The sequence below is a fragment of the Leuciscus leuciscus genome (assembly GCF_965113295.1).
Source record: "Leuciscus leuciscus genome assembly, chromosome: 1".
Taxonomy (NCBI): domain Eukaryota; kingdom Metazoa; phylum Chordata; class Actinopteri; order Cypriniformes; family Leuciscidae; genus Leuciscus; species Leuciscus leuciscus.
Window position 1 is genome coordinate 17459621 of NC_138725.1, and position 24866 is coordinate 17484486.

Below are 24866 nucleotides of genomic sequence, written 5' to 3' on the forward strand. Positions count from 1 at the left end.
AAAGAGAAGCTGGGAAAGTGTTTTGGTTAAAAAGTGTTGGAGTTTTGAGTTGATTATTATAAAGAAACCAGTGACTTGATCTCTGCCTGAACTCGATTTGTGAAGCAACCCACACTTTGGTGATCCTCTACCTCTCATGATGCCACAGTGGATACAGGCAATAAGACATGAAGCATGCGCTGGAAGAATGGGTTAATTGTGGGATCCTGACACTCAACATTTTGTAACTTAGTCAAATGTCAGTTTTATATATTATATTTCTGTAAGCTAAGCTAAGCTAAGCTATACTGGTCGCCGATTACGTTCCCCTCCCGCGTCTCTATCTCAATTGCCAGTATCCACTTTTGTGTCCTTAAACGCTCGTTTTTTTGGGGTCAACAGCTTATAAAAACTTGTTTCTAGGGTTTTGTAGCTTGTTTGCTGTACACCTTGTCACATAGCAGCTTTTAGACATTGTTTTTTGTTATAAGTCAAAAGCTTCAGGCAATACAGAGTCAATGGAGACGGTTGGCCTAAATGCCTAAATGCGCTCTGTTTCTATTTCAATTCTTTCTGTGAACAGTGTGTTTGAAAACTCTATCAATAGATAGCCTAGTAGGGAGTTAATAATTTTACTGGGAAAATGCACAAGAAAAATGGAATCTTTGTAAAAAAATGTTTTATGACTTCAATTTATATATTTTTATTTTATTTTGGTCCATAGGGTTAGAAAAAACAAAAAAAGCTCAAAACAAACTGTAGGCCTATATATATATAATCATATAATCTATGTGATCAAAACAACTCGCAGTGACCCAAAAGGAGTAGACAGAAGCTTTGCTTATTACACATACTGTACATTTCAGCCTCAATTCAGTGTTTTCCACCATTAATCATATTAAACAACAGAATACAGCCATTCAACGGCTTCTTAACAAATAATCATTTTAATAAAAATGTAAAGAATAACATCAATTTATTAATTCCATTATTCAAATTTTCTGTGAACTGTAGATGATTCATATACATTTGTATGCCTGATAAGTTTTCATACATAACATTTTGTGCAGTTTGTCAGTTTGTCTAAAACCAGTATGATCAAACTAACACACATGCGTTTCTGCCTAATTGTTGTCTTTTGTCCTCTTTGTGTTCTGGCTTTGAGTTCTAGCGCTTCCAGAACTGTTTTAATAACCTTTGGTCTAGTTTTAATTTAGCAATGTGGAACTAGTGTGACTACATATTTTCAGGAGTATTTTCAGAGCGATGAACTCACTGTTGAGGTTTAGAAGAGTTTATTAATTTATTAGAGAAAAGCGTGTGGTTAATGAAGAAAGAAAGAAGAGGAACTGACATCTTAACCCACACAGAACTGATCATCTCTGAACCCAGTTTGGACTGAACCTGGTAAAACAAAAATAACTTATTGAATTGATAAATACAAGTATTTGTCTGGTACCTTTTATTGGATGCTGAATAAGACAAAACAAGAGAAAATTAACTTCCATATATTGCAGATCCTTTATGTATTCCTTAACATGTTTTTAATGGCAGTTTATGGAAGTTAATTTACTCTTGCAATATTAATAAGGTTATTAATGCGATATGTACATATAACTGTTTTTACGTACTTATAGGACTGAATAATAAGTACATTTTAAAATGTTTTGTATTATTCAGCATCAAATAAAAGGTACCAGACAAATACTTGTATTTATTCACTAAATAAGTAATTTTTGTTTGACCAGGTTCAGTCCAAACTGGGTTCAGAGATGATCAGTTCTGTGTGGGTTAAGATGTCAGTTCCTCTTCTTTCTTTAAATGTTTCTCTAAAAACATGTGGTTAAACTAACAGAGTTCTCACACTCAGCAGAAACATGTTTCCAAACCTCAACAGTGAGTTCACCGCTCTGAAAATACTACTGAAAATATGTAGTCACACTAGTTCCACATTGCTAAATTAAACTAAAGACCAAAGGTTATTAAAACAGTTCTGGAAGCGCTAGAACTCAAAGCCAGAACACAAAGAGGACAAAAGACAACAATCTGTTACAATTTGTTTGTTTACATGTAAAAGACATTGAAAGCATTAACAATGAATGAACCCATTAGGATTGAGTTATATTAGACTGATATTCCTCTGCTCATGTGGGTTTTGTATAATTATTTGCCTGATTTGTTCTTGTTCACAGAGGCATAAAGTTGACTGCAGTTCTCCTGAGCTCCAGCTTTTGCTCCTCTGATGGAAGCATAAGTCACTTTATCATCACAGCGAACCTGAATGAACATCACAGTTGTTTCAACCCACAATTATTACATCATGTTGTTTGAGCTCAATTCATGAAAAACTGCATATAATCACACAAATCAAGAAGATCTGCATATAAGAGGAAAATATACAAACTATCATGTTGAGAGAAGCTGGACAACATCGAGGAAGTGTTCGCTCACCTTGTTCTTTTTGCTTCGTTTTTTACTGTACGCAGCGACTTCAGTATAAGTCACATCATCTGTCTGCTCCTAAACATCAATGGAAATATGGAAAAAATGCCATCCATCAATAATATTTTCCTCAGGTTCTGCAAATGTTCAGGTAATATATGTGTAAAACGCGTGTCCTGGCAATTTCACATAAATGTTTTGTGAAAATCTATTATACAGACATGACGTTATGATGACAGATCCTATTGTAACATGACAGGATGATTGACTTGACTTGACCCACACAACAGGAACAACACATGATGAAATCCACAACTAGAACAATGGGCAATTAGTCACAGGCACAACACACTCAGGGTATGTTTACACGAAAATGATATGCTTAAAAATGTTTCCTTCAAGTTTTCCGCATAGAGACGACACCATTGTCAAAACGATCCCCATTCACACAGATCCACGAAAACAAACAAAAAAAACTGTATTCTGCTGCCAGGCCACTAGATGGCGATGAAACACTATAGACTTAACATGTAATACGCATGTGCATGACCCAAGCGGCAACATTCTAATCTGAAAAATGAAGCCTACCCGGAAGTGCGAAAAACTGCAATACATCGAAAATCCGCTAGGGGCAGGTCCCAAAAGGGAGCAAATGTCCATACACCCCCATGTTAAAATGTCCGTTTTCACAGCATAAATTCATGTTTTTACAGGTTGGTCCCATGGACTTTTATTGTATTTTTCGATAGGTTCCGAGTGCCTGACAACTGTGAGGGGGGTGAATTTTTTTCTAACTCGTTAGTTTAGATCGTATTTAGATATAAAATGTATGACAAATAAGGGCGCGATTGACAGCTTGATTGACAGCTGACAACGAGCATAGGCTGCGCCGAGTGGAATCCCTGAAATTTGACGTCTCGGCCATGATCTGACACAACACATCATACCTGTAAGTTATCCTTTCTGAACATTTGTATTGCAATATGGCGCCGCCCATACCCCCCATAAACGGCCTCAAAACCCGTTCTTCAGAAGTCTATGGGTGACGTCACAGACGCTTTGTCCATATTTTTTACAGTCTATGGCATGACCTCATCGTCTTCAGAGATTCACATTTTGTTGTTTACACGGAGACCGGTTTCAAATACTTGCACTTTGAAACCCGTTTTCAAAACTTTGCATTTTCAGGGACCCAGAACACCATTGTCGTGTAAATGAACGGGCAAAACGCATAAAAAGTTTTACATTTTTAGTTGAAAACCATGTCATGTGAACCATAGACATAATAAATACATAGACGCCCTATTGGTCGCTTTGGAACGTTGCTGCGATACGTCAACGCGTCCGCCATTTTGCGGAGGGCAAGACTGCACTGTAATCAAATGCAAGTAAACAGGTGAGCTGCGGTTTTAAAAAAAAAAAAAAAATTACATTTATCAACCGATTTCAGTGGTTTGTATGTGGTGTAAAAAAAAGTTCCATCTCTAGTTATATAAAATCTCGATAGTTAGACTTATAAAATATTTTTTTTAATAAGGAATGGCCAAAGCTCAGGCTTGTCATGTATTTGGCTTTTTATTCTTGGATAACAATTGTGAACACCCCCAAACTGAGATATAATTTAATTTTCACATTAAATAAAATAAAGTTTTCTTATTGTGGAAAAAGCATATTCTGTCCTTTATGGTAATACATATGATATATGGTATAACTACAGTGCAATGCAAATAGTAAATATAAGATAAAGTGAGAAGCAAATAAAATAGTAATGAAAAGTATAATTATATAATATCATAAGTACTATAATATAATAATAATAATATATTGATAATAGCATATAGTTTATGTATAATATAGTTACTATGAATAGTACAATAATTTAACAGCATAACTATAATAGATTGATAATCGCAAGTGGTATATTATTATAATAACAATAATAAATAATGTAAATTTATATATTTTAAAATATTCTTACATAGGCTATATAAAATAAAATGACGCAACCCTGTCTCTTTTTGTTAAATTTCAGTTTTTAAAAGGTATAAGAAGCTATACAAGTCAAGAAATAAAGTAAACGATTGAGTCAAACATACAGCAGGCTATAGCGTTAAAGTTAAATAGCCTAAATATATAAAGCTATGAAACTTCACTTTGCCTTCAGCCAAAACGATTTGACAAGGAACAAATTATAGATTAAAGAGACCAAAGATCGCCCGTTAGATATCCACAAGATGAATTATTCTCATGTTTAACCACTAGACTAAAGACATCAGATCCAGCGGCGACCGTCAGAAGCACTAGCCGAGGTAAGGCTGTTCTCGGCGGGGTACATGAGCGCTGAGCGCCCGGTGATCGCTGGATCTCACAACTCCGAAACCGGCAGATAACATTTTTAAATAGGCGCTATCTTTATAAATAAACCACAGATTTGAGCTTTAAACAACTACATTGTCGAGTGAAAAACTCTTAAAACTACATTTCGTGACACAATAACAGTAGTATTTTAAAATTTCGCGGCCTTTCTCCCCTGAAAATAAACATAGTAAATGAAATACAACCAGAAACAAATTTTCAGTTTTGCTTGTGAAAGGTAATTCCTTGAGACCTGTTTTCAATTGTGTGGTGATTTGTAAAGCCCCAAGCAGAACACGAAATAGGCATTTTTCTCAATTCTTGTTATGAGAGGTATGGGAAAGTTGCCCTCCGCAGTATGGCGGCGCCGTTGACGTACGATCCAGCGGCCAATAAGGCGTCTATGTATTTATTATGTCTATGGTGTGAACAGCCCCTCAGACAAAGAACAGGTGAACACACACTCAGACTGACGAGGACTCATCAACGACTAAACAAGAGGGCGTAACTGGACACTAGGAGACGGGACAAGAGGAACACATGGCCAACACAAATAGAGACAGAGCCATGTGCTCAAACACAACACAGACAGAGACAGATTAGACTAAGACAAGACTGACAGAACTGTCTGCTGAGAACCCTGACATTTTATAATCTGAGTAATAAGAGTGTCATATTTCAGGGTCAGTCCTTATGAACATTAATAACTCATGGATCAACCTGCAATACTTACCACAGAGTCACCAGTCCCTCTTCTGTTGCCTGAAACATAATGTCACGGGAAAGTTCATGATCAAACACACACACAGTCTCTAATGCAGATGACAATCAGTTTTTAAAAGAGTCTAGAAGAATCTAGTGCTGTAGAATACAAACATTATTTTTGTTAACTCATTGATTTCTCTTCACTTTTAGAGAAAGAAATTTGTCTAAATTACATATTTGTTTTATCAGATGTTTTTGTCTGTTGTTACAAAATATGAAAAACTCACCTGCTCTTTTTTTACGAATCACCCAGAGAATAAGAGCCAGAAGGAGAAGAGCGAATGAAGCGGCAACAACAATCACAATCACTGTCACTGAGAGAGAGAGAGAGAGAGAGAGAGAGAGAGAGAGAGAGAGAGAGAGGCACCATTAGCAGGACTATATTACTGTGTTTAACCAAAATGAAAATGGCATATTTAATAGCATAATTATCTTTATTTATCATGTAAATTGATGCTTGTGATGATGATTTTATAGAAATTGATATGTATTAAAAGCCATCTGTACACTAACAGACTGTACCTCATATGTTCACTAAATGAATGTGACATGATTGTTTAAGAGAATGGAATTAGAAAGTGATGTAGATTACAAATTAAACATGGCTTGAGTCAAAATCTGTGATCAGCTGTTCGAACGAGTCGGTCAAATGAGGATGATGTTCATACACACCTGGATTCGGAGAGTTTGCTGTGGTATCTGGAATCACTTCTGTTGTTGTAGTTGATGTATTAAAAACAAATTGGGAATAGAAATATATAATATTTTAAAGCATGAACACAATATCAAGGCATTTATTGTACAAACTGCTGTAGTCCAGAGCTACAGTATCAGTGCTGAAAGCTGCTCACACTAACATGGGATGAGTTATGTTCAAAATATCAGAGATCGTAGTTTCCCCGCCTCCTCAGACTCGACGCTTACGCCGGTCGCCAGTTTGAGGACACGCAACAGAACGAGCGCAATTGACAATGAAAGCCGAGGAGACTTAGACATTGTAAGTTGATTTATCCGTGTTTTAATAAGCTCTTGTTCATAGAGATGTTTAGATGGATACCGAGGCTTTTTAGGTTGTGTGGAATCTGCAATCTCTGACCCAGTTTGTTTGATGGCTGCAATACGCTGTGTTTCCTGCTATCTGGCATCCCGGGGTGTGGGAATACTATTGGCTGAACTGGCAGTGGGCGGAGTCACACAGACCAAAAACAAAACCCGACTGACAACATGGAAAGTGTAATCCAGAGAGGATTCAGAGACTGATTCTAGAAAACTCCATGAGTCGGTCAAATGAAGATGATGAACATATGTAATATAGTGAGTACAAGCTGTTTATGTTTGAACAATTTCTTCAATTCCATTATAATATAGTAAAATATTACTTTTCTAATACTTTTAAATACTGTTCAATTTCTTATTTGTGCTTTATGTTTAAAAAGAGTGTTATGTGCATTTATTAAATAAATTATTTTCGCTTGGCATACCAGCGTGATTACATCATCGCACACTTCAATGGGTGGTGTGCGCCCGTGATGCGCTTCATTCTGAGTAAATACACCAACAAAGAAGTCATCACTGCAGCGCTCTCTTTTATTTCATTTTTCTTTAATCCTTATACACCTTTTCAGGAGTACTACACATACACACCTGGATTCAGAGGGTTTGCTGTGGTATCTGGAATCAGTGTTGTTGCTGTAGTTGATGTTACAACTATTAAAAACAAAATGAAAATAGAAATATGTCATATTTTAATGCATGAACACAATATCAAGGCATTTATTTCACAAACTGCTATATGGGTAATAAATCCTCACTATGGGCCCATTCATACACCCGCACAATACAGCGCCAGGCGCAACACAAGTGTGTTTTGCTAGTTTCAGCCCGACACAGTTTTCATTTTCACGTTCTGCAACATTGTTCTGCTATTTGTTGTTTAAATAGCAAATGTATGTGAGCATCTGTGCACTCATGGGTGTTCAGGCACATTGTCGGTGCGTTGCTATTTTGAGGAACTGAATTAGACTGAGCCATTGACCAACTGAAACCTGGTCTAAAGTCAATGGCACAATATTTTTTTTGTTATTTAAAGAGCGTGTTAGTAAATGTGCGCCTATAGGCGGGTCCACAACGCACGTACACTCTGCTTATCACACACACACACACTCTGCTTACTACACACACAGGGACGTGCAGCAGTCTAACTAACTGCCCCTTGTGGGATCAATAAAGTTGATTGAATTGAATTGAATTGAGTTGTTTTCATGTTTATGATTGTTGGTGATGTACAAGAGAATTTAATTAGAAAGTGATGTAGATTACAAATTAAACATGGCTTGAGTCAAAATTTGTGATCAGCTGCTCGAACAACTCCAGAGAAGATTCATGATTGTAGAAAACTCCATGAGTCGGTCAAATGAGGATGATGTTCATACACACCTGGATTCTGAGAGTTTGGTGTGGTAACTGGAGTAAGTTTTGTTGCTGTAGTTGATGTTACAACTATTAAAAACAAAATGGAAATATAAATATGTCATATGTCACATTTATTTTACAAACTGCTGTATGTTTAATAAATCCTCACTATGGGCCCATTCATACACCCGTGCAATACAGCGCCAGGCGAGACGTCTCGCAAGTGTGTTTTGCTAGTTTCAGCCCGACACAGTTTTCATTTTCATGTTCTGCAACATTGTTCTGCTATTTGTTGTTTAAATAGCAAATGTATGTGAGCATCTGTGCATCTGTGCACTCATGGGTGTTCAAGCGCATTGTCGGTGCGTTGCTATTTTGAGGAACTGAATTAGACTGAGCCATTGACCAACTGAAACCTGGTCTAAAGTCAATGGTGCAATATTTTGTTTGTTATTTAAAGAGCGTGTTAGTAAATGTGCGCCTATAGGCGGGTCCACAACGCACGTACACTCTGCTTATTACACACACACACACTCTGCTTATTACACACACACACACACACTGCTTATTACACACACTCTGCTTACTACACACACAGGGACGTGCAGCAGCTAATTGCCACTTGTGGGATCAATAAAGTTGATTGAATTGAATTGAATTGAATTGACAAACATGCCAAATATAAAAAAAAAAAGGATTACAATGTAAAAGATTATTATTGTGTACACAGGGCCGGCTCTGTAAATCTGGGGGCCCTAAGCAGGATAATTTTGGGGCCCTGCCTAGCAGTGAATAATGGAGTATTGCCACTGCAAACCAGCAACTGTATACAATCTAACCCTTACACATTTCATCTGTACCTCTTTTAACATGATTGGCCACAATTATTTTACTGCTTATTAAAGTACACTCACTGAAACAGTAAAAGTAAAGATTACAGATTTGTCAAATTTCTACATCTACTTTATTACTGTCTGAATGCTTTGTAAATTTTAAAACAGCACTAACTGTTTTTGTCGACTAGGCGGCTTAAAACCTTTAGCATTAAAACATCTTCAATAAAGTTGTTGCATATAGGCCGACTACAGGTGTTGCTGGAGTCTCGATCTTTCAACTTATTTTCCCTTTTCCACACTTTAAAAAGAGGGAGAAGTTGGACCAGTAATTTCTTTGCTTCCTTCTAAAGTGATTTAAACATATTCTTATATATCGATGTATCAAAGAGATTAAAAATTCTGCAAAAGATTCTAGTTTGAGTTGGTATTTATTTTTTGTATATTCCAACTACAAAAACACTACTTCAGCAAACAATCATTAGCCAAATGTGTATATAAAATGTTTAGTTATAAAATATATACATAAATCTAATAAAAACTCTAGGTAACACTTTTTACATTTTACAGTGTCATTGTTACACGTTACATGTAGTTCATACAAAAATAATTCTACAGTAAAAACTTCTTAAAATGTGGATTTAATTAGAGAAGCAGCTCTACTATAATGGGCTTATGTCCACTTTAACGCACCCTCCTGTAATGTCAAGTTAAAAAATTCATAAAAACATAATGTGTACATAAAGATATGGTGAATCCGGCTTGTCCCGTAGATTGTCCCTTTAACCACACACACACACACACACACACACACACACACACGAGCAGATCTGTTTCCTCGCTAGAGAAGCGTTCAGTATTTCCGCTTGCAAATTCCGTCATGTAAATAGCGAATCCACAAGCGCAACTGGCTTTTAAAGGGAATGGGAGATGAGACTCTGATTGGTTTATTTCACGTTACACCCAAAACACACCCATTACTCATTAAGAGAATAAGGACAACACTTTTAGATCATGCGCACAGATAATTTTTCCTGTCATTAAACTAGCAAAAGTGGATTCAGACGCCCTAAGTTCACTTGTGCCGAACGCTTTAGACCATGAGCTTAGATCGTTAAAATAGAGCCCTATGATTTTATTAATTTATCATGTGAGTGGCGTGAGTTACACTAGCTGTATATTATGATTATTTTGCATCAGACAACAGACTGTACAAGACCGGTCATATGTATCAAAACTCACTGCCAAATCTGACTAAAGAGCTTTTTTTGATGATAATATGTGTGATGATAAAGCAGTCTGTGAGAGCCAGTGCAAACCACTGAAGCGAGAGACTGATGATGTGTGACAGTGATCATGTGATCATGAACCTTGTGTAGAAGCTGCTGCTGTAGTTCGGCTTGATGTCTTCTCAGAGTTTGAGCTTCTGACTGGAGTCAGTGTTGTTGAAGCGACTGGAGCTGCAGAAGATGAATGTTCAGACGCATCAGGACATTAAAGGAGAACTTGGTAACTTTTTTAACTTAATAAAACTGTCTAGAAATCATTTGGATGGTTAAACAACCTGTTCTGGTGATATTGGTGACTTTCCCCGCTCCCCCCAGCGTTCCCAGGCGGAAAACCAACCTTGCAACTTGCGCACTGCCGTCCCGGCAAAGTGAAATTGGAAGTCTCGTGAGAACCGAGAACGAGAAGAGAACGAGCGCGAAACACAAATTGCTTTACGGCAATTCGACATAAACACACACGTATGTATGATGTATTACCAGATGACCCACCTCGGTAGACATAGCTCCACACGATACAGTTGGCTTGCTCCGATCAAAACAAACGCACATGAGCAGCGGTAGAGAGGGGGAGGAGGCCGCCGCAAGTGAGTTTTTTACGACCGTGTTGTGAAATATACGCCCCCCCACAGCTCGTGGGGAAAACATGCGACAACAAAAATCAGCGAAGAAGTGACTAGAGTTCGCTAGAGTTACAGAGTTCTCCTTTAACATCATATTTTCATATTGATCATGACATGCAGTTTGTGTTCAATCATCACAGCTTACAGTGGCAGTAGTTGAGAAGAGAGATGTTACTGTATCATTTATTCCTGGTTTATATGAGAGTGAAACACAGTGAGCTGCTTCCCATAAACCTTCAGCTTTCCTGAATCAATGACATTATTAAGCCTTAGAATTCCTCAAACTGCATACAAATCCTTATAATTCCCAATATTGACGTCCCTCATGGGTCATACATGAAATATTGCATTAATCAGAAGAGTCTATTTTAGCCTAGTATGACCCATAGGAGGTCAATATTGGGGATTATAAGGATTTTTATGCAGTTTATGACTTACTGATGAGCTCTAATATTTTACAACTGCCAAACGTATGAAGCCATCAGAAAGAGTAGAGCCAGTGTGTGAAAGTTTTCACAAATCTGTCAGAAAAGAGTGTTTTCTCACCTGAATACTTGACAGTGTATCTGACTGAGGTCTTGAGTTGATTTCTGTGAGTAAGCCGACATCTCCACTCTCTGTTGTTATCTTCATTCAGGAGTGTTGTAGTCAGAGTGATGATACAGTGATATTGATCTGATGATGATAATATCTGATATCTGGAGTCTGTCTTCAGATCAACACCAGCCTGATTCACCCACAGCAGCTCAACTCCCACAGAACTGACCCAATCACCACAGGAGAGTCCAGTATATGAATACAACTGACAGGAGAGAGTCACAGAGCGGCCTGGACTGATCTCAGTCTGTGAGGATGAAGATGATGATGATGATGATGATGATGATGATGGAGACACTGAAACTGAACACATGACAAAAATCACAGACTCTTCAATCATCATCTGAGTTTAAAAGGAGAATCTGCCCTTTTTAAATTGACCACATAATCATAAACTTACCATGAAGAACATGCAGATAAACAACAGCATCAGTTCCTTGTTTCTGTCCGTTCACATATTGTCTGCAGGTGTAAGATCCATAATTCTTCTGTGACGTTCTTGATGTTCAGAGAGCAGTCAGACTCCAGACTCAGTCTCTCATGTCTCTCTGTGTCTTTCTTCTTTATCCCTCCAGTGATCAGTTCAACTGTTGCTGAATTATTGAAGCTGTAGATCCATGTAGTTTTAGATTTGCAGTCAGAAAGAGTATTATTACAGGACAGACGCACATTTTCACCAGAACTGATGAACTCATGAGTCACTTCTGCTCCACTGATACCTGAAACACAGTGGCCCTCATTTATCAAAAGTGCGTACACCAAATTCCCAGCGTACACCTGGCGTACACCCAAAACCACGGTGACTTTGAGATTTATCAATATGAACGTTGGCGTACGGCACGCTCAAATCCTACGCCAGCTCAGGAGGTGGTGTACGCACGTTTTGAGTGCGGGAATGCGCAGAAAAACAATTCCTAACACCACAAAACGCACTGACAAACTAAAAGATATGATATATTATGACCCACTGTAAAAAAAAAAAAAAAAACAACATAGTAGGCTAATTATAAACTTCAGTGTTTATTTTTGTGCAACATGGACTTCAATGTTTAAGTTGTGTGACTTTACCAAAGCATTTGATTTGTAGGCATATGTATTCCTTCAGTTGCGAGCCTGTGCGCTTTACCTGACGTTTCAAGCCTTGTTAAATACTTTCGCCTGGCTCCGCAGCGCGAGTCTCCACAGACTGCGCGCGCACCTCCCCAAACGGACGAGGCGTTTATACTCGACGCGCTCGCCGTTGTACTATTCTTTGAAACGATGGTTAGGCCAGGGTTAGGCCCGGCAGGTGTGCACGGACTGGCTTCAGTAATGAAAGGCTTTCAATGACCAACAAAATTATTCAGACTGACAAAATAATAAAAATGACATTCTTCTTTTAAATAATAATAGCCTAATAATACAAATAATAATAATAACGACATTCTTCTTCTAAATAACAATAAGTGTCATTAATAATAAAAATCTAGAAATCAATTTTGTTTCTTTCCACTTCCCTGGTTTCGCTTTCTCTTTCTCAAAGAAGTTTCTCTTCTTTGCCGTCTTCCGTGTGTCCATGGCGTAAAATGAGGGCGTGGGGGAAGCGGAGACTTGAATATATAGGGGCGTGTTATTCTAATGACGATCGTTTTCAGCCGCGGCATTTATCAAGGGCAGGTATTGCGTACACCTGGATTTCAAAGGTACGCACAGCTTCATAAATCAGGCGATGAGAGGAGTGTAAGCATAATCTTACGCCAACATATACGCCCGTTTCTACGCAAGATTGATAAATGAGGGCCACTATATCTCAGTGATCATTATTATATTAATAAATGAAACCATAAACCATACTTGCATAATAATAAGAAGATTCAAATCATACAGTCTTTTTCCGGTGTTTGATAGTTAATGCATTCATTAACATTTATGGATAAACCAAATCAAACGCCTCTTTAAGAAGGAATAAGAAATACCCTGACTTTGAAACAAATGTAAATAATGTAATATCATCATATCTTGAACTCTTGATGTCAGCTTTGTCATAAACATTACTGGACGGCACAGGATTAGTTGATCCTCCTCTTCAAGCGTAGAAAATACACTAATAACTGCCCTTAAAAGCTCTTTATCTGTTCTGTGTTTCTCTCTTTCCTTCAAACTCACCCTACTGTGACTTATGCACAGCTAAATACAAAATAACAATTCAAAACCCACAAAGAATATTTGTGGAACAGTTCCCAAAGGAAGGAGCAAAACTCAGGGAAGGTTTGCTGGGATCAGTAGTTCACTCTCCATCCAGACACAGTCGTGATGATACTGTACTTCTGTTCTCTGACCACACAACATCACTTCACTGAGCTGAACACTCGTTGTGTGTTTGATAGTAAGTTTATGATCAATCATGAGCTGAGTTTGGGAAGTAGTTAACAGTCAATTTGATCATGATTAGGGCCGTCTCAAGTAAAGTCATGACAAAATAATGCATTAACAAATCATTTAATATGATTTAACATGCACTAGGAGAGTGATTGTATTACTTCACACCACCAGTACAACAAAACAAAAGATAAAGGTTATTTGTAGTTCTTTTACTCACAGCGCATTCACTGTGTGCTCATACTATGATCTCAATATCAATATTGTTAAAAGCGCTATATAAATGAAGGTGACTTGACTTGACTTGACAATATGAGCTCATCCCAGATAGAAATGTTGTTGTTCTATGAATGTTTTGAGAGCATTATGTTACATGTTTACACTCAGTGTTACCTGTTCTTGTAATGTTTTCTGTAGATAATTGTATTTTTGTTACCAGAATGTTCTCCTGAAAGGAAGGATAACACTCTCTAAACATTCTTATACAGTTTTAGTGGGAAGTTTCCCAGCAGGGACAGGACTGAACCATCTTTTCCTCATATGTCTCTAGTTTCCTGTTTACACTCAGTGCATTTGGGGTCAATATGATAAAAAAAAAAAATTTATTTTTATTTTTAATAATACACATAATATATATATCTATATATATTTTTTTGGTTTACTTCTCATCTATACATTGATGCTATGTTTTGGGAGATTTGATGTACTTTTGTACCTATTTACTGCAAAATACCTCAGCTACACCATTAGCATGCATATGAAATATTACCTTTTTGTATAAAAAAAATTAAAATAATAATAATAAGAAAAAACACATTAATGATGATCGAAATTAAATCTGAGTTGTTTCTGGATATTGATCTAGGTGTGAGATGCATAATTCTTCATCTGCTGGTTAGAAGTTTTTTTGCAGATGATATAGTTTTGCCAAAAAGTGTAATTACCATACACTTCCAGCAGAGGCGCCATAGAGATCCATTCATTTTTTTGGGATGTGACTGACTGCTCTTATAACAGCTTTTGTTATATATATATATATATATATATATATATATATATATATATATATAATGTAAACATTTTAAAATACATTAAATCAGTATTTTTTGTTTTGTTATTTGAGGTCTTTTGAAGTGTCTTGTTTTTGCAATAATGCCACATAAATGTGCAGTAATGACACTAAAAGAAAAGACTTGAATGCAGTTACATATTTATTTCAATAATCCAAATGTATAAAATGATTAACTTTAGAATAAGAAACACATTTTAGTACATAAAAGTAAATACCCCCCCCCCCCCCAGATTTATTCTGGATTTATTTTTATTTTTTTATTTTTTTGATAAATTAAAGTCGACTGGGTCATATTGACCCCAAAGGACAAATAAGGGTTCGGTCCTGGAGGGCCACTGTTATACTGTTATATTTGTTGTGTTTTATTTTCTGAGAGTGCAAGCATGATGTTGAATCATCATCATCACATTGTAACATAAATTCAATGCCATTATCATTGATTTTTGGATGAAATCTAAAAAACCATTATGGGTGTAAAAGTGATGTTGATTCAATGCAGTTAACATTGACACATTAACATTGATTTAACATTGTTTGGATGGTTGCTTGCTATCTGGGACCCTCATCAAACACAGCTAATCAATGTCTCCAGGATTACTAGAAAGCTACAGGCAGGAGAGTTTATCATATGGAAGTAGAATAATGTCAAATGTTTTTGAAATAAAAAGCCTGTTGAATTGCACTACTTGAAAAAAAATAGGCATTGCATTAACCATGCTTGCATTTTAATGCATTGTATTTTTAGTGCTTACATTTTTATGGGCTGAAATTCAACATGGTTTAATATTTAAGCTGTGAATATTTAAATTAAAAACATTTCAAACACCTTTTCATTATTAAAAATTCAATAATCCATATTCACCTTTCATATTTCACTTCCAAAATATTCAAACTGTTTAAAAATACAACCAATAATATTCAACAGGCAATTTTCGGTCCATTTTATTTCGCTTTGCAAATTCGCTTCCACAAATTCAGTGGTTCAAATTCGACAGTAAATTCAATATTGACGTCCAGGAACTGCAGGAAAAGCAGTAGATTGCCGAGCATACTCTCCATCTGCTGTTAGTCTACCTCACCATCAGATGGTGCAAAAGCGCTTGTTGCTGACGAAGACATTCATTCATAAAATGAAAATGATTATCTGTGTCAGTATATGCGGAAAAGATGATAAACACACAAAAGCTGTGTTTATGTTTCATTCAATAACTTCATTGTTACTTTCCCTGTGTATTCTACATGTCATCAGCTTTCTCTACCATGAACAGGATTATAATCGGTTTCCCTCAATACCTCATACTCAAGGATTCCCCTTCCGTTGATAGTGATATGAAAGACCAATCTTGCACCTTATTAGGGAAGTAGGCTGTAGGCTATTATATAGGCTACAGGCAAGAAGATGGACTCAGAATATGAACTTAACGCGCAAAGTTTCATGCTGAGCGTTTCGTGATATACTGGCATAAAATCAAACATACATATATATATATATAGTATATACGTGTATTGCATTAGCTTAAACTGTCACAGCACTTGCATATTGTTGTCCTATTGTTAGTTTAACTGTAAATCGCTTTGGATAAAAGCGTCTGCTAAATGACTAAATGTAAAAATTGGCTTGATATTGGACATTCGCACATTTAGGGACCGTCTCTAAAGTTGCATACAACATTGGCATACACGTTTCTAACTTCAATAGCAAACTTAAATTTATTTGAATAAATATCAAAAATCCAAAGGGTGCGCATTATGCCTGACACTAAATGAACACTTTACAGTTGGTTTTATGACTGTAAGTCGTTCTATTCAAATGCTATCGGAGTTAGAAACGTGTATACCAAAGTCGTATACACTTTAGAGACGGTCCCTAAATGTGCGAATGTCCAACATCAAGCCATCTGTATGCCAATCTATCACTGGGAAACGCTCAGCATTAAGCTTTGCGCGTTATTCTGAGTCCATCTGCTTGCCTGCGAGTTTGGTCTTTTACATCACTGTAGTCCATTAAGCTACGTTAAGCGTTGTATATGTCCAGCAGGGGAATCCTTAAGTATTGAGGGAAACCCTAATAGCCTGCATGCAGCACATCGCCACAATATAAAGTTAAGGCAACTAAACAACCAAGAGAAATATATGTCAACCTCAAAAATGTAACATTGGATCTGTATATCCGCATCGGGGAATAACATTATAATCTCGTTCACGGTAGAGAAAGATGCATGTAGGCTACACAGGAAAAGTAACCATGAAGACACTGAATTTAACATAAAACTGCCGTCATAATAATCACAAATACACTTACATTGCTGTAAATGAGTTTTATGAATGAATGACTTTTTCTAACTGTTGCTGGTCTTCAACACGCGCTTTTGCACCATCTGATGGTGAGGTCGACTAACAGCAGATGGAGAGTATGCTCGGCAATCTACTGCTTTTCCTGCAGTTCCTGGACGTCAATGTTGAATTTACTGTCGAATTTGAACCACTGAATTTGTGGAAGCGAATTTGCAAAGCGAAATAAAATGGACCGAAAATTGCCTGTTGAATATTATTGGTTGTATTTTTAAACAGTTTGAATATTTTGGAAGTGAAATATGAAAGGTGAATATAGATTATTGAATTTTTAATAATGAAAAGGTGTTTGAAATGTTTTTAATTGAAATATTCACAGCTTAAATATTCAACCATGTTGAATTTCAGCCCATAAAAATGTAAGCACTAAAAATACAATGCATTAAAATGCAAGCATGGTTAATGCAATGCCTATTTTTTTTCAAGTAGTGCAATTCAACAGGCTTTTTATTTCAAAAACATTTGACATTATTTTACTTCCATATTATCAGGGTTGGAGATAAACTCTGCAGGACAGTGGCCCTCCAGGACAGAGTTTACCCATCCCTGGTTTTCTTTATGAAGCACGACACCGTTATTGAGATTCACGCGCTGATTCTTGAGGTTTGAGTGTATCTAAGTGAAACAGTAGTTCAAAATGTTTAGTGTTTCTATATGTTTTACTCTAATCAATTATATGTAATTAATAACACACATGACAGTCTAGAAGAGGTCAGCTGATCAGGGTGTGTTTCCCAAAAGCATCGTTCTAACGAACATTCACAAAGTTGTGTAGTTGGAACGACAGCTCTCGACCTGTGGTTAGAAGCAGAGTTTCTAGTTTGCATGACATGTGGACTAAATAAATCCTTATCTTGAGCAAAATAAGCAAGTTGACATTCAGTACAACCTGTGTCTTTTATTTAGAATACATACAAATGTCATTTACGTCTTTTAGTTTGTCAAGAGATTTAAAGCACCGTTATTGAAGAGTGTGCATGTGTGAACGTGCTCTACTATGTAAGAACGAGCCTATGATTGAATCTGGAAATAAAGCAAAATAACTGAGAAAAATTAGAAATAGTCCTCAGATGTCATGTCTGTAATTTATAACAAAACATCTACCGTTAATTTGATCTCAAACAGATTCATTAAAAGAAGTTATTACTCCACCACCTGCGTGACGTCATAAACCAACGTCGTTGAACGACCACTTTGCGACAATAAAGTTTCGGGAAACAGTCGTGACGAGCTAGTTGATTTCCTCAACGATGCATCGTACTATGATAGTCAAGCAGCGAGTTACGTCGTTGTTCGGGAAACGCACCCCAGAGCACTACATGATGATTATATCGTTATCGTCATCATCAAGTAGCTGACATCATCTGATCACATTAGTAGTGGGAAGTTCGGATCATTTTACTGACTCGGATCTTTGAATCTCTCTTTTTTCAAGTCATTTCGTTCATTTCAGCAGAATGTATTTAACATGTTACATGTCAATAGCCAAATTCCCCAAACACATCAAATGTTGATCACATTTAGAATAAGAAAAAAGTTGCAATGCAAGGATACAGAATTGATTAGTTCATCTCTAGTCCTTCGAGTCATTCGTTTTTATGTCACGCAACTATATGTTGTTATTAGGATATATATGTATTAGATAATAACCAACTCTTTTGGTACATTCATATGGAGAAGAACCATCATGATAGAAATTCAAAAAAATTGAAATGTACAGTTTTCTACCATCTTGCTGACAACTTTTCTTTAGTCATTCGGCAGTCTTGCAGCTTGAACCTCTGCAGGAAATCCACCCTTACACTCTTAATGAAGATAATTCTTCATCATCAGATGTTTGAGTGACACTATGTCCAGTATCATGAATAATACAGTATGATCTGTGTGTATCAATACACAACTCTGAGATCACAACGTGAATGTGTGCAAGAATAAACTGAGCATGTTCAAATGAACTCTTTCCAGACTAAATCCACTAAATGTCTTTAGAGAAAATAGAGATTTCTTTACCTGTGAGAAGTGAAGAGAGAATGATCAGTCCCAGCAGACACAGATCACACTTATCAGCCATTTTGTGTTTCTGTCAGTCTTTCTCTTTCTCTTCATTATATATAGTTACAGCTCTTCCTTTAAACATCATCAGCTCCTCCTCTGGTTGGTTACTTCCTCTGATCTCATCAGTGTTTAGTCCTGACTCTATGACACAGCTGAAGAAGCGATCAGAAAGATCTCTGGTGTAAAACTGTGTTGACTTTGAAAAGTTCTGGATCAGAAAGTGAGCTGAACTGTACAGTGGCGTCCAGAAACCAACCAAATCCATAAAGAAGTATTATGTTTGACACTGAACAAAGTGCTTTAAAATGAACAGATCCACACAAATTAATACAAACATATATTTTTCCTCTCATTAGCAATGTTTCCATCACCCTGTTTTTATGCATATTTTGAAGTATCGCATCAGAAACGAGTGATGGAAACGCAACATTTCTAAACTTTACGTTTGGATGGAAACCCAGCTATTGTAGCTACTGATTATTTGTCAGTGAAAACAATTTCAACATAATGAAATATAGTTATTTTTAAGTGACCCAAGACAGTGTCCTCAGAGTAATTTTTATGTGTACATTTTTTATTCATTTTTACATTTACACTAACACATTGTGTTGCTATATGTGTGTGTACCATGAAGCTTTTATTAGGCTACTAAGTTTGTGTTTGTGAAACCACAAATTCACAACCTCCAGAAGTGTTGCACTGACAGATGCGTCAAGATCACACTTCATCTATATATGCACAGCAAAAACTCCAGTGTTAAATTAACTCTCCTGGGAATTTATTTGACCAGACTCAAAAGTTTTAAAATAAGGGTACATAAAAAGTCAAGGGTCAAAAGCCCAACTAAAGCAAATAGGGGTGGGAATCTCTAGGCACCTCACGATTCGATTCGATTACGATTCAGAGAGTAACGATTATCAATGCATCTTTTGTGTGTGTGTGTGACTACTTGGCACTTTTAAAGCAAAGTATTTATGATGACCCATAAAGAATTTACTTCCTATATAAATTTTTATTAATAAAACAAATGGAAGTGATTTGGCAAGTCAACTGTTAGGTTACATTTGCCAGCATATGTCCCAACATTGCAAAGAACCAACAGGAAAATAAATGTGTGCCTGTACTAGCAGCAAACTTGTATAAAAACTTCAGCATATTCTGAATCTATAGCATTTAATAATAGACTTCTAACCAACATCCTCTTGTTATTTACAATTAGCAATATAATCCTTCAGACAAAAAAGAAAAACATTTTGCTGTAGCAAAATCACAAACAGTTCTCGTGATCACCACTAATGTCGGCTGAGGGGCCACGTATAAAGGGCATGCAGTAACAGAGGTCTGGGCGCTCTCTGACTGCATTGGCATTCATTGCCTCGAGTTGCTTACAGTTTCCTTGCTTCGAGACACCGCTGCTCAGCGAGCATGTACTGTTCTGACAACATTGCGACCGTCGAGCTGCGCTCCCCTCGCATGTTGCAACTCACCCGCCACCTCCTCGGAGCCAGAAGCTTCTAAGTTCGCTTCATTCCACTTATTTCTGCTGGCTTGCTCAATCGTGCCGCTGACAAGCCTCACGACAGCCTCTGGTTCAGATACAGTGGAGACTCTTTTTGGGACCAGTTCGGGGCCGCACAGCCACGTCTGTTGCCCCTCCGGACTCGTCCCTCTGCCAGTTGTTTCTTCTCCTGTCTGAGTGGATATCCCTCGACACAGAAAGCCTTCTTCCCCAGTGAGCCTTCTTGCACTACGGTACTAAAATCAGGAAGAGATGGAGCAGGTCTTGCTAGTTGCCCCTTATTGGCCCAACCGACCTCTCCTCTCGACAGCCTTCCTGACTCCTTCCTCTGAGTACATTCTCAGGGATGGGGCACAACGGCACCCACGTCTAGACCTTGGAGAGTTCCAGGTCTGGTTCTAAAACGAACGGGAAGCGGAGGATCTGGTTACAACCTCACTAATTTTTATGCCATAGAAACCATCACTTCTGTGAGAGCACCCTCTCAAAAAGAGGCTCGCTCTCCCTTAGAAGTGGAACTATTCATTGAATTGAGTCTTCTCTCCGTGAGGAGATCCCGAAGGTGTTCGATCACTTCAGTGCTTCCTTCCTGCTAACGGTTGGAGTGAGGCTGTCTCCTCTACCTCAAAATGTTGTAGCCTCTGTACTGACGCACACCATGATGCAGTGCTGTGGGGAGTGCAACCATCAACCTTCTGGTTTGTAGACAACCTACATGAACCACTGAGCCACTGCCACCCCATATGGTCTAATTATACATATTTTGAAGTATCACATCAGAAACGAATGATGGAAATGCAAAAAATACAGTGTCCTCAGAATAATTGTTATGTGTCTATTTATTTGTTATTGTTTTCATTTACACTTTTTTTCCCATCACATCACTAACACATTGTGTTGCTAAATGTGTGTGTGCACAATGAAGCTTTTATTAGGCTACTAAGTTTGTGCTTGTGAAACCACAAATTCACAACCTCCAGAAGTGTTGCACTGACAGATGCGTCAAGATCACACTTCATCTATATATACACAGCAAAAACTCCAGTGTTAAATTAACTCTCCTGGGAATTTATTTTATATCTGTCACTGTTGTGTTCTGTTTAGTTTGTTTTCATTGGACTTGTCTGCCTGTCATGTCACATGTCACCTTCACCATCATTACCTATTAGTTTAGTTGTATCACCTGTGTCTAGTTAATTATCATCTGTTCCACCTGTGTTTCTGTCATTAGTGTTCATCAGTGTTAGTATTTAAGTTCCTTCAGTTCAGTCAGTCTTTGTCCGTTCTAAGGGTGCTTTCACACTGGCAGTTTAGTGCGGACCGGGGCATGGTTCGCATGAAAAATCGCTAATGTGAACGCTGTCATCGGACCCGGGTGCGCACTAGAGTACCGAACCCGAGACTACCTGGAGGAGGTGGTCTGAGCTCGGTTGCTCCCGAACCGTGGTGCGGTTCGCGTTAATGTGCAAGCAACACAGACTCGGGTGCGCGCTTGCTCAGGAAGTATAGTATCCCGCGCATGCGTATCACTGTCGATATCATTGTTTGATTGCGTTTGCGATGACGTAAGATCACTGCAAACGCACCTGGGTTCGATACAACTAATTGAGTGTGAAACCAGACCGACGCTGCGAGGGGCGCCGGGAACTAGCGCACTCGGGTTCGGACCGCAGCAAACGAACCCAGTGGAAAAACGCCCTTAGTTTGTGTGTGTGTACATCCTGTTTGCCTGTACCTATTGGAATTATATTGTAAGTAAAAGTTTGTATTGGAGCCTTTTGCCTTCTCGTCTTCTTCTGCCTGCACCACACCCTGACAAGACCACACTCAAAAGTGTTAAAATAAGGGTACATAAAAAGTCAAGGGCCCAACTAAAGCAAACACTGATCACCATAATGGTGTGATTTTTCTCCTTCAGTGATTCTGCTTATTAACATCAGGTGTCTTCAATAATTGTCAATTATCACTCAATTGATCACTGAATAATTAATTATAACTTAATTATAACTTTAACACTGCTTCACTGTCATTTTAACTCTCTTAGGGGCGTGTTTACACAACACCGTTTTCAACATTACACTTTTTCCGTTCATTTACACAACAATGGTGTTTTGGGGCCTGATAATGCAAACGTTGAAAAACGGGTTTCAAAGTGCAAGTTTTTGAAAACGGTCTCCTCGTAAATAATCAAAATGTGAATCTCTGAAGACGATGAGGTCATGCACATGCGTATTACATGTTCAGTCTATAGTGTTTCATCGTCATCTGATGGCCTGGCAGCTGAATACAGCATTTTTAGTCGTTTTCACGTATCTGTGCGTATGGGAATCGTTTTGACAATGGTGTCGTCTGTACGCTGACAACTCAAAGGAAAGACTTTCCCATTTTAAGCATAACTGGGTTGTAACAACCAGACAAGAGAAAAGGTGATCAGGTGGTGTTGGTTTTGTTTTGACATAATCATCATTTGACCTGAATGACTGAACTAATTTATAGTCTAATGCAAGCCACATCCATCAAAGACTAGCAATCTCGCTGGGAGCGTGCAAGCTCCGCCGCCTAGCTGCATTTGCGGACCACTAGGGGCTAAGTGAGCCCATGCCAGCCTATGTCGCGCATGTCTCACGCTCCTGCTAGAGCAAGCACAGTGCTTAAGGGTCTGCAACTGAAAAAGATTTCTCTTCCCTGTGGCTATCAGGGACAATTATTGAGCATATCACTCTCTAAAGAGCATCTTTAGCCAGTGGTTGTTTTACAGCATTGCGCCAATGTGCGTGTCACTTGCCAGGGCTGTGTCCACGCAAGCCCATTCATCAAGGATGAACACTCATGGCAAAGCGCAAGTCTCGCCTCCCTACGCTCGCGTTCTGCAGCTCAGCAGCGACCCAGGCCCCGCAGCAAAGCCGTAAGCCGCGCCTCCGCCCAGCCAAACACTACTTCTATGAACACCAGTCCCCAACCCAGCGTGGCGAGCTGCCGTCTGAACTAATTCAGCCCTTAGCCACCCGGGCCGAGGCTTGGAAAGCTATCTCCGGATTTCCCCCCTTCATAAACCGTTCTTGAGGTTTGCATTCGAAGGGGTTGCATACCAGTATACAGTCCTACCATTGGACTGTCTCTGGCACCACACATGTTTAAGAAGTGCATGGGTGCAGTGTTTTTCCCCTGAGACACAAGGGAATGCACATCCTCAACTACCTCGATGACTGGCTCATTCTGGCCCAGTCAGAGGCAGAATTAAACTCTCTCAGATATGTGCTCCTCAGCCATTTGGGATGCCTAGGACTCAGAATCAACGTAACCAAGAGCTCACTGCTCCCATGTCAGAGAATCTCTTCTTGGGTGCAGTAAGACTTTGGCTAAAGGTTTGGCTGACACCCGAGCGTGCTCAGAACATTCAACGGTTTTTGACTTCGTTCAGAGTAGGGGCCTGTTGCCCTCTCAGAACCTTCAAAGGAGGCCTCGACATTGACAGTCCTTCTGCTGGGTCTGCTGCATTGCGCCCCCTGCAGTTCTGGCTGAAACCCCAACACTCTAAAGTATTCCTGCTAGAAAAGTTGTTTCTCCATGATAAACCTGTGATATTACTTGCATACTAGTCATAATCTGAAGATATAGTACACATGCAAGACGAGGCTTTAGTGGTGACATGCTGATATACAAGGTAAATTGCTACAGTCAGTCATGTTATGTGACATCAAATACACTTGTTGTATTACATTTTAACATTTATTCACAACACATACCATGACTGTTCACAAACATCTCTATACCCTACAAACTAGGGTAAAAGCACAATAACACAAAGAATGAAATGGCAACTATATAATTATGTAGACAATACTTTTATTAGTTTAAATTAGTAACAAAATCTGTATATGTCACTGCTGCTAAGTTTTTGCTCATTTGAGAGTTTGTTGCAAGTCCAAATCAGGGAATGCTCATCTCAACTTTCCTGCATGGGAAAATAAATAGTAAAGCGTAGCTGAATGCCACTGCATAGTATAATAGAGGAATCATTGGTAATGGGTCATTGAATTACTGAAAAATAAATGTTCAATATTTATACAGTTTAGAGAAATTTCTTTACTCCATAATATTTTTTCAGGTTTATGTGTTTTTTGTCCCTAAAATGATTTTCTAAAATTGTACAATACTGGTTCCCAACTATTCCTAACCCTCACTGATATACAATTAGTTAAAACTATTATTTAATGC

At 38.1% G+C, this 24866-nt stretch overlaps 1 protein-coding gene across 1 annotated transcript in view; it reads right to left on the bottom strand.

The window, feature by feature from the left end:
• Window positions 1–716: 716 nt before the first annotated feature.
• LOC309498167 (uncharacterized protein) overlaps window positions 717–24866 on the bottom strand; it is a 924641-nt gene continuing 900491 nt past the window's right edge. Inside the window, exons 20-25 of the mRNA XM_082168719.1 lie at window positions 7186–7248; window positions 6214–6252; window positions 5769–5855; window positions 5510–5538; window positions 2431–2499; window positions 717–2256 (exon numbers count right to left, since the gene is read on the bottom strand). Of these exons, the coding sequence (XP_082024845.1) occupies window positions 2143–2256; window positions 2431–2499; window positions 5510–5538; window positions 5769–5855; window positions 6214–6252; window positions 7186–7248 (401 nt within the window). The 3' untranslated portion in view covers window positions 717–2142. The remainder of the gene's footprint in view (window positions 2257–2430; window positions 2500–5509; window positions 5539–5768; window positions 5856–6213; window positions 6253–7185; window positions 7249–24866) is intronic.